Source organism: Rhamphochromis longiceps, linkage group LG13 (assembly GCF_057381845.1).
Source record: "Rhamphochromis longiceps isolate RC_006_pf linkage group LG13, R_longiceps_female_GT1.1, whole genome shotgun sequence".
NCBI lineage: Eukaryota > Metazoa > Chordata > Actinopteri > Cichliformes > Cichlidae > Rhamphochromis > Rhamphochromis longiceps.
In genome coordinates, this window is record NC_140569.1 from 15647778 (window position 1) to 15659318 (window position 11541).

The 11541-nt window shown below is 37.3% G+C and overlaps 1 protein-coding gene across 1 annotated transcript; it reads left to right on the forward strand.

Moving 5' to 3' along the window:
• The first annotated feature begins 3926 nt into the window (after positions 1-3926).
• On the forward strand, positions 3927-10718 carry plek (pleckstrin). Its single transcript, XM_085428421.1, has 9 exons — positions 3927-4057; positions 6262-6417; positions 6951-7132; positions 7424-7515; positions 7618-7802; positions 7929-8033; positions 8301-8384; positions 8912-8981; positions 9086-10718. Exons 1-9 carry the CDS (start codon positions 4016-4018, stop codon positions 9223-9225), a joined length of 1056 nt encoding a protein of 351 aa, XP_085284547.1. The 5' UTR covers positions 3927-4015; the 3' UTR covers positions 9226-10718.
• Positions 10719-11541: the final 823 nt, after the last annotated feature.

Here is an 11541-nt window from a genome sequence, read left to right on the forward strand (position 1 = left end):
TTGAACAAAAGGAGGAGGTGTTTGCTTAGGCAAAGCTATGATGTCACATTATCTCAAAACAACATCACTCATTTTACAATTCACTTTAGATATACCGTTGAGCTCAATCAAGGTTGCAGAACAGAAAATCAACATGACTAAATTTATATTTTAGTTCTCAAGAAATAATATTAAAACTCTAACTAAAATAAATTAAAAGAAGAAAAGTGTGAAAGTAAAAACTACTTGCAATCTTGCGTCACACTCAATGTGACTAAGTCTGGTGAAACAGACAGCTGAATCATCATGTTGAAACCTGAAACAACAGATAAGCAGACTTCCTTTCATGCCAACAAATGACAGCTGGTTGTGAAACGTTGTGGCAGGCACGTTCTTGATAACAAGTTGATGAACAAGGTGGGACTGTAAATTCTTTTTAATGGTTAATGAAAAGATCATATTTAATGTTTCTCAGAACTGCAATTTGTAATTATAAAATATTTTATCATCTGTCTCAGGAGGTAGAGTGGGTCATCCACTGCTAGGAAGGTCAGCGCTTCTCCAGTTTGCATGTTGAGATGTCCGTGGCCATGGCCAAAAGCCCTCCACAATGTTGTGAGAGACTGATTACTTTTAAAAACAGCTAAAAACACATCTTTTTTAAATTGCATTTTGTTAACTTTTGACTGTACTTTGTCTTTTTAATCTGTTCCTATACCTTGTAAAGCACTTTGTGATCTTTTATCTAGAAATGTGCTATATAAATAAAATTTTACTTACTTACTTACTAATGTCATGCAGAAAACAGTTACTTCAAATAATTACCACTAAGGATGCTTCTACATACCCCTGAATCATGGGATTAACTGGTTTTTCACAAGAGCGCAAAGGGCAACTGTAGTTGCAAGCATATTATATATATGAAGCTGTTATCGCTTTTTAAAATTTAATCTGCATACTTTGCTAAAATACATTTAAAAGAAATTGTGCAATTATGAAAAAAAGTAATTTTTTTTTAGGGCAGAGAATGTCTACCTTAGCTCAGCTTTAGGTGCAACGCATCAGTTAGGGAGTGTTTTTAGAATAGAGAATCACATTTATGTGAGGTTGCTGAAAACATTCATAGCATCATGAAATCATCCTACAGATTATAAAAACTGCAGCACAAAACATACAGAAGAAAGATGCAATAAGAATATGCAAATCAGAAGCTTCAGTTAAGTTTGAAAACACGTATGATTGAAAGTGTTATATGAACACTTTCAATCATACATTTTTAGATGAAGTCATACACAGAATTTCTGATTATACATACTTAATCTGCTTTGTAGTGTAGTGTAGTGGAGAATAAACTTTGACATTTATTTCTGACTTATACTGAACACAGTGTATGTAAAGTGATAATATTCCAAAGTAAAAAAAAAACAAAAAAAACCAAAAACATGTTTGTTTAGACATATTTTCAGTGCATATGAAAAGGGAAAGTGGAACCTTTGGCTTGAAACTGGGAAAGTATTGATTTTCATAAACATACAGCAAAAGAGGATTTGGGAGTTTTATGTCAGAAACTAAGTGAAAACCAAGAAGCTAAGCACAGCTTCTGAGGAGCAAGGTCAAATTACATTATGTCTGTGAAGGTTCTCAGTCATCCAGGTCATAGTAGTCAAAGGAGCTTGCAAAGAAAAGCGTCTGGACTTCTTTAAGTTACTTGAAGACGTTTCACCTCTCATCCGAGAAGCTTCTTCAGTTCTAAGGTCAAATGGTGGAGAGTCCCAGATGGATGGTGGAGAGTCAAATTACATTAAGTTCATGTACCTTAGATGCTGACTAATGAATATTCCTATTACGCTGACATATCTCCCATGTTTCCAATTCATGCTTAGTGCTAACAAATCTGTTTCTTCTTTCTGTTCGCAGGCAAAAATAGGTTTTTTTGTGCCTTATGTAAGATGTACAAATGTATCTGTTATGGGTCTTTGACCAAGAGTTTGTGTTTTAGACTCAGCACCAACCAAGTGTGTTTGCTCTCAGAACTGTGTCTTCATACTGACCCTCACATACAACGGTCAGTACTACAGGCAGAAACATGGCTGTGCCGTGGGTTCCCCAGTTTCACCCATTGAGGCCAACTTTTACTTGGAAGAAGTGGAAAAGAGGGCCCTGTTATCCTGGAACACCACGAAGTCATTGGTTCAGGTATGTGGATGACAACTGGGTGAAAATCAGAGATCAGGATGTACCAAATTCACTGATCACATTAAACCAGAGAACAAATACATCAAGTTCACCAGGGAGGATATGAGAAATGACAGACTAGCCTTCTTAAGAGATTTCAGTCAGTAATGGGGGACATTTAAAAGTTAATGTGTACTGTAAGCAACGCATACAGATCAGTATTTAAGGTTTGACTCTCATCATCTTTCAAACTGGGTGTCATCAGGACGCTACAACACAGACCAAACACCATCCCCACAGATACAGCGGCCAGCGAAGAACAAAAACACTTCAAAAAGGCCCTGAGTAGACGTGATGATCCCAGCTTGACATTTGTCAAAGCCGGGAAGCCACCTAAAGAAAGCTCCAGCCGATCCAGGAAAGAAGGACAACTGCTGTCTAAGCGAAAACCCTTAGTGATCCCTTATGTGTCAGGAGTATCAGAACAGTTGAGAAGTATTTTTTCTAAACATTCTGTAGCTTTCAACTCCCAAAACACACTGCGCCAAAAATTGGTCCACCCCAAGGATTGGGTTCCCCGACACAAACAGAGTAATTGCCAGGAGGATTGAAATGATTTATATGTCGAGAAAACCAAACAGCCTCTGCCTAAGCGGATGGCACAACACAGGTCTAACTTGTCAGGCCTCCCACTGAAAATGTTATGTCCAGATGAACAAAATCAACTTTTTGTGTTCCCATGTGTTTCCACTTCCCTGATCACCCCGCAGTGTGTACATTGTCCTTCTGTTAAGACAGGTCTTCAACTGTCTGCATTTGGGTCGTCTCTCCGCTCCACTCGATTTGCTGCCGGAGATCATGACAGTATGCCCTGATCAGAATAGACCCAGCAGATTTTGTTTATGAAAATTTTGAGGCATGGGCGGTGGCTGCTGGTGGTTGCCGGAGGGCCTGCTGCCCAGCCCGCTGGAGGTTCCACTGTTTCCCAGGCCACATCAGCCGATGCTGGGTTCCTTATGATCCTTCCTGCCAAGACTGCCTCTTCCCTAGATGCTCTCCCCCAGCTGGAAAACTTTGTTTCTGAGCCATAAAATAGTAAAATTCTGTTCATTGTTCTTGAGTTGGCTGGTAATACGACTACTTTATCCCCTCATTTTGGTTTTGGCTTGTTTCATGGTTAGTTCCTCATTTAGTTTGGTTTTTTTTTTTTGTAGTGTTTTGCCAACCAGCCTGAACAAACTGCTCACCTTCTGTTAACTCTGCTCTCCACGGGTCAGCAATTAGGTCCTCCCTCTGCTCCACTTGATCTGCTGCTGGACATCACGACAAATTCAACGCAGTGTTAAAAAGACAAAGAAGGAACACAGTGGGGAAAGAATACAACAACAAAAAAAGACAGAAATACAGTAGGGGAAATACAAGTTGACTAACACAGCAAAAATGGCTTAAAATTTTGGTTTGAAGGTTTCTAAATGCAGCAGATTTACAGTAAGCTGAATACAAATACTTTTACCAGTACAAGCTTCTCTGTTGAAATGGATAGAAACAGAAATTTACCATAATGACACGCAAACAAGGGCATCTATTATTAGAGCTCCAATGCTATCTCTTTAAATTTAACACTATAAAATTTAGACACTTCAGCAGAGCAGCACAAACTAATTATATCGCAGAGAAGAGGAAGCTAGCTGACCAGTCTTTATTGGCAGACACCCAAGAGCACAACTTCCTGCTCATGGTACGCTGTTCTTTGTGGTTTGACAGTGACACAGAGAGAGAGAGAGAGAGAGCTGACATGGATAAGAGGGTGTTTTTTTGACAGTTACTGACAAGAGTCACATTTGCAGCAGACAGCAGCGTGATGGAGCCACAAGAGATCAGAGAGGGATACTTAGTAAAAAAGGTAAGAATAACTACATGAAAACTACCAGAAAGTTCTTACCATTGTCTTTGTGAACACAGAGCTTCTTTAAAGTATTGATAAAGTAAGTATAAAATACTATTGTTACTTCCTGTAATACTATTGTTTTTGTTTCATTATTTTTTGATAATGAAACAAAAACAAAATTGAGGGAATGACAAGACTAGATTTTTTTTATCCATTGTCAATTCAGTGTAATAACTAAATTTAAGTAAAAAATAATTTTCAAAGAAAAATAAACCCACAACAACAATTTGAATAAAAAGGGTAGGGCAACTTCTGAGGTTTCAAACTAAGATGAAAGAACAGCCACTTGAAAAGGAAACCAGGACACCTGCAGAAAAAGCTTTACTTCACAAAAAGACAATGAATATGTCATTCAGGAATAGCAAAAAACTAACATTGTTTTACTCAATCGGGAACAGCGATACAAGTTTCTTGAAAGGTACTTCATGACAGTCAACTGCACATTTCTGTTCTGTAGTCGCAACAGTGACTCAAGTTCCTACTTCTGTTTACAACACGAAGTAAAACATGAATGTGTTGTGGCCTTGTTCTACTTATAAACTGTCGCTCAAAGAGAACATTTGAATATATGACCTGAAACAATGTCATTTGCAATGCGCTGTCATCAAACAGTGCTGTGAAAACCAGTGAAAAGATGTAACGACTAGACAAATTCCAATGTACTACACAATCACTATGAAGAATATTCACACACTTAGATGACAAGCCATTTCCTGCATGCACAATGGAATTTATTATGAATGTCAACGTTCATACATTTGGTAGGTACATCAGCACACTGTTCTTTTTGTGTCTAGGTGTGACTTTTTTCTTTCCACACACTTGAAATGCTGATCAAAGGCCATTCAGGAAGTGTTTTAAGTTTTGTGACACTGGTTTTCTTTTCAGCGTGCATGACAACAGCTATGTAGAAATGATGACCTTTCGCTTGTTCAATTATGAAAGATGTATGACAGTGCGAGTGGTGTTAGTCATAGCCATGTCTCATGGATGACATATCTAAATTTAGACTATATGGACAAAAATACTGGGCCGCCAACATATCATGCCTCAGCAATGGAAACTCACTGCATTGTATTCTGGCCCACAATGTGGGTGCTGATGTTAAATCTGGAAAGGTTTTTTATGGCCTTTTTATTTTTCAATAAAACATTTTCTTTTACATTTTTGATGGCCAGAGCACATAATTCCAAAAGGCGTTGTTATTGCCACGAGTCAAATGTGTGCAGTCTTTTCCTGTGATGAAATTCTAGAGCTACTCAAAGGCTTATTTTGCATTGAACTTCATCATCTGGACCCCGGACAAAAGGCCACTTGATTGAAAACTATACCACTTTAGGATGATATTCATTAATTTAACTATTTTGTTAAATAATTTAAATAGTTAATTATAATTTGTTAAATAATAATTAAATAAGTCTTTTGAAAAGGTCTTCAGATCTTGGCATGATGAAATCACACGTTAAAAGTTTAGTTCCCTAAGGAGTGAATGGAGCAGAGAACACTGCGAGCTTGACAGATATAATGGTTTGTCTTAACCCAAACAGGTGAAATTAAACATCTATAAGCACAAACCCAAAGTGAAAGCAGTCTACTAACAGATTCCCCAAGCTGCAGATTCATTTCTGCATTTACATGTCACAAACAAGGGGCCAAGAAAGTATACCCTGCTTTCCTTTTTAAGCGTGCTTGTTAATGTTGCACTTTAGATCAGAGTCCGCATGGGACATATGATTATTTGTTTATTTAAGGGAATTCATTCAAAATCAAAACATAATTAAATTTCTTCTTGCTACATTATTTAAACGAAAAGGTGACACTTTGGTTTGTTTTATATAAGTGACCAGTGGCCTTTAAGGCATGGTGTTTTACATTTTAAAAATAAATGTATACAAAGTATTACATAGCTGTTACCACATGTAATTCTAAGCAGGATGGTGTGTGGAAGAATACGTTTATTTTGTATATATATATACATATATATATACACACACACACACACACACACACACACACACACACACACACACACACACACACACACACACACACACACACATATATATATATATATATATATATATATATATATATAATTTTTTATTTTTTTTGCATTTTGCATTTTGGCTTAAAGCAGCTTATTTCTTATTGATCCTCAGGGTACATTGCTAAACTCCTGGAGTGCAGTGTGGGTGGTGTTGTCAGAAGATGGAGTGGACTTCTATAAAAAGAAAACAGACCGTTCACCTAAAGGGATGATCCCATTGAAGGGAGCAACACTGAGCAGCCCTTGTCAGGATTTTGTCAAGAGGATGGTAAGAAAATGTTGCTATATGGAAAAAAAGAGGGTGGGAACTACTGACTCAAAAACTGCAGTTATTGAGTCATTGGCACATTGGTGACTTTTGCACACTTAGTGACCCCACCCTGCAGCTTTATGTGGTCTCCCACTTTGTGGTTGAGCTGTCGCGACTCCTAAATGCTTCCATTTTACAATAAGGCCACTCACAGCTGACCGGGGAAAAGAAGAAGAAGAAGGAAAGTTTCACTGACTGACTTGTTGCAATCAGGCATCCTGTTTCAGTGAGCTCTTCAAACCTTGTAGAGGCCTACTGCATGGCTAAGTGCTTGATTTCATACACTGTGGCAGTGGGAATAAAAACAGCTGAATTCAAACATTACAAGGAGTAGCTTTTGTCCATATAATGTATTAAGAACTAGTTCTAAAGAGTTAGATGTAGAGATTATTCATTATTCACACTCCACAGTAAAAATACTAAAAGGTAGATTCAAATTGAGACCATCAATGCCATCTAAATGTTAGACTGACTAAATATGCTTGTTTTAGCTGGTTTTCAAGATAACCACTGAGAAGAAGCAAGATCACTTTTTTCAAGCCTCATACGTGGAGGAGAGAGAGCTTTGGGTCAAGGACATCAAGAGAGCCATTACCTGCATCCAAGGGGGAAAAAAGTTTGCCAGAAAGTCTACCAGACGCTCCATTCGCCTGCCTGAAACAGTCAACCTAGCGTATGTTGTGTTAAATTGTGTTAATATTTTATTCATTATACTTTAAGAACTACAGCAGCAGCTAACAGTAATTGTCTGTCTATTATATAAACACTTGCTATCAGATTACAGTACCTATTTTAAGGTTACAGCATATATACAAAATGTGAAATCTGATATCCCAGCATGCCTAGCTACAACGGCTAAATTACTGGAACATCATTACTTCAGTGAGGTTCAGTGAGCTGTAAAGTGCTTGTACTTCAATAGAATGAAGAAGCAACACTGACAGCACTCTCATTATTTCCCCAGTGCGCTGTACACAGAGATGAAAAACCAGGATGAAGGCGTGAAAGAGTTAAAACTGGAACAGGAGAATCGAGTCTTCAACCACTGCTTCACCGGTACACCTGGCTCAGTTTTGTTGATGTAACAGGTGTGCAAGAATTTCTTTTTTAACTTCAAATGTTCTCACCATTTTTCTCCGTTTCCCCATTTTTGCAAAGGTGCAACGGTGATAGACTGGCTGATTTCAAAGGAAAAGGCGAGAAATAGACCTGAGGCACTCATGTTGGCAACAGGGCTCATGAATGAGGGTTTTCTCCAGCCTGCAGGTGACTTATCAAAAGAGGGAGCAGAAAGCGGAGAGCAAGCAGTCTTCTTAGATGAGACAAAAGCTCTCTATTATTTTGTAAGTTAACCTGAGCAAACACTGCCGTTTAACAATATGTTAACTGTATTATACATAGACTTTATGGACTCGGCAAAAGCATTGTATATTATAAATATATATACATTTGTTTTGTTGTGCTTGCAGGCAGACAGTGGCTTCTTTTGTGAAGGCTACTCCAGTGATGAAGATGTTCTTCTAAAGGAAGAATTCAGAGGAAACATCATAAAACAGGGCTGTTTGGTTAAACAGGTGAATCAGAAAACAAGAAAAATGTTCCCAGCATCTTTGTTGCAACTTATACTCTTAGAAAGTTGACCTACAAAGTCTGCAGACGTCTCCCGATTTGAAGCCACTGTTGTCATTTGTCTTGCTGCAAAACATCCTTCAAAACAGAGATAAAGATAGCAGTAACCTCCAGCAGTCGTGTCACTCTCTCAAAGAGGAAACCTGTGTTCGCTGCTGAGTGATACAATCAAATAAAAAATCTGATAACTCAAACTGTGTTATTTGTCACAGGGACATAGACGGAAGAACTGGAAGGTGCGAAAATTCATACTCAGAGATGACCCTGCCTATATACATTACTACGATCCTGCAAAGGTAAATACTGATTTTGGAGATATGCAATCTAATCCAATTTTATTTATAAAGCACTTTAAAATACCCTGCACAGGACCAAAGTGCTGTACAGAAAATAAGTTAAAAACAATAGAATAACAGAAATCAGCAAAAAATAGATAAATAAAATACATAATACATAAAAAATTAAAACAGCCCTATATTATAAAAGAAAACAAGATAAAAAAGCATAGAATCAACTAAAAACAACAAAAATAAAACTGAAAACTAAAAACCAACAAAGGCCATAAAGAGGTGGGCTTTCAGGAGTGACTTAAAAACAGGTAGGGAAGTGGCCTGTCTAATCTCTAAAGGGAGATAGTTCCACAGTTTGGGAGCTGCTACAGCAAAAGCACGCTCTCCTCTAAGTTTACGCTCAAAATAATAACGGTAAAAATAATTTAAAGAACTGAAACAATAAGGGGTAATCGTTTAGAAACAACCCCTCCCTAGTTACACAAGTTGTCTTCCTTCTGTTATATTCCTCTAATTTCTTTTCTTCTTGTCAGGCTGATGACCCTCTGGGCTCAATCCACCTCCGTGGGGCGGTGGTCACAGCTGTGGACTATGTGCCTGATGGTGTGTGAGACTGCCGCCATGCAATAAACATGTAGCTTTTCTTCTAATAGTTTGTCTTCACGTCATCCCCTTTAACTCATCGCCTTGTCTTTCAATGCTTTCAGCCAAAAAAAAAGATATTGATGGCAACCTATTTGAGATCATCACTGCAGACGAGACTCACTACTTCCTCCAAGCTGCTACAGACCAAGAAAGAAAGGAGTGGATCAAAGCAATACAGATGGTGTCAAAAAGCGGAAAATAACAAATAGCATGGAGCAGCAGGGGAATATGTAACAGCTGCAGCGGCATATCGAATGCAAAAGTTTGGTAGTTCTGTAATTATATTCTGTCACCCACGTTTTTGTATAGTTTTTAATTGTTTTAGAGGAACTTGAAATATAAAGTTCTCTACACACTATCAAACTGCAAACATCACTTCTGCTGTAACTAAAGACAGTCAAATTTAATATAAAGTGTCATAACCAATGTTTACTCTATTTTAGTGAACACGAAGATATGATAGCAAAGTAAAAATGAGCTGAGGAATAAATAGAATGAATTATAATTAGATAACATTGCAAATATCTATTTATTTTAAATATGCTATTCTGTAAAACTACGATACAGCTGAGTCTCACCAAATGACAAAAGATAAAGGCTAAGATAGTATGAAAGATAAACTGGGTTTTTTTCTCCTCCTGAGTCTTATTATTCACTCCACTGTGGTTTTTTGATTTCCTCCTTCTTAACCTGCCCTTCAAAAGTCGGAGACAGTTCTAGCTATCACACGAGCACAGTTGGTTCCTGAGCGTGAACTAACTCCGAATCACTTTCAACCTTCACAGTTTCACACGTTGTGGCTTACAGGCCTGCTGCATACATGAGACACTTTATCAGTGACAGAAACGACAAGCGTACACTATTATGTGTATTCAGAAATGTAATTTTAGTGCTAACGGCTAAACTGATGAGTTCATGAAGGCTTTTTTAGTTTTTCGTTGTTTTTTTTTAGTTTTGTCTATATTAGCTGGACTAATGCTTATTTATTTCAGACCTATTTGAAAGTGAGAACATTGCCATTCTATTTTAAAATCCCTGTCATATAAGTCAAATTTAGCAGCATACGCCACTACAGACCATCTAGCATTTTATTTTCAGGAGCGATTAGTGGTATTTGAGATGGCCCTTTATCTGGCACCTTGATACTTGGGTTTATATCATTTATGTAAACTACAAATATGTTAATAACCTATCTGATTGTGGTTTCATTTTTCTGTGTTACACGGGACATAGCATTCTCTCTTTTGACACAATGCTTTCTGAGGTGTCACTTAGAGACAACGTTACCATAACGGAAAGGAACAATGGCAAAAACTATGAAGCTGCAGGTCTTTGATATAAATTTGACTCAATAAAATATGTTACTTTGGCCATTTAGGCTCTTTTTTTTAAATGAACAATTTACTCTTAATTTTAATTCTATAGCGCAGGACTGCACAGCTTTGACAACTTTTTCTCCTTTCTACCAAGAGTCACTGCTTCTTAATTTTCTTTCTGTCTTCATGTCTTTTTAGTACAGTACAGTGAACCATTGCCATACTAGAGGGTTAGGTACAATCTTTGGCTTCAACTGTTCCCCTTTCAAGTCATTACTATATCCTTGTTTTGACACAGAGCCTGGTGCTTCTTTAAGTACTTGAGCATGTTTCTCTTCTTAATATTTCTAAGAGAGGGTGAGAGGATAAATCAGCAAAAGCAACATTTCATAATAAAAACAGAATGTCTAACTGTAGCTTCCTGCATATGTTTGTTTTACAATTTTAACACAAGAGGGCGCTATATATCAACTTTATATTTTTGTTATCAGTCAGTTGTGGGAGCTTGTGTTCGGTGTAAAATGGTCATATCACTATGCTTTGAAATCACGTTAGTCTACATACACTTAGACTTTTAATACTGTCCCCATAAGAAATAACCAGGCGCTTCTATGAAGGAAAGATGGAAGACTGAAGCTCAGCTGTTTAATAAAGCGCACTTATGCACCTTGTAGTAAATGGAACTATGTATAAAGCAATAGTATACTAACAACCCTTAGACTATATTTTAAATGCAATGATAGTAAACACTGTATTTAAACAATCAAGTGTAATATCTGTAAGACTGGCGTGATTAATTGGAAATCAGTGGAAGTTTTTGAGTCGCATATGTTGACTTGGAGCAGTAAGCATATTGAGTATAGTAAAATGACTCAGAACGCTTTCCACAGAAAGTCAGTGTTTTAAGAGCAGTAAAGAGCCATGAATTCGTTAGGGAAAACACCTTAACACAAACATTTTACAATACACTGCCAGTTCAAACCTCTCATCCTCACTAGATTTTCAAAAAAGAACAAAAAAAAAAACACAAACAATTCAATAAAGGCATCATTCTAAATCCCCCACTGTTAGTCTCTTCTAAGAAGCAAACAGTGGTGGTCAAAACAAAACACTAAAACACAAGCATCCTTTCAGTTCTAGTGGAAGGTAGTGATCACTGAGAAGAGGCAGCATGCCATTTATGTGAATGTTCTTTCATCATG

What these genes read in the sequence shown, in the direction of transcription:
- plek (XM_085428421.1), top strand. Translation starts at nt 4,016, where the DNA reads ATGGAGCCACAAGAGATCAGAGAGGGATACTTAGTAAAAAAG. An exon ending in CTTCAACCACTGCTTCACCG is followed by an intron (nt 7,516 to 7,617) that starts GTACACCTGGCT and finishes ATTTTTGCAAAG; the next exon opens with GTGCAACGGTGATAGACTGG. An exon ending in TGTGGACTATGTGCCTGATG is followed by an intron (nt 8,982 to 9,085) that starts GTGTGTGAGACT and finishes CAATGCTTTCAG; the next exon opens with CCAAAAAAAAAGATATTGAT.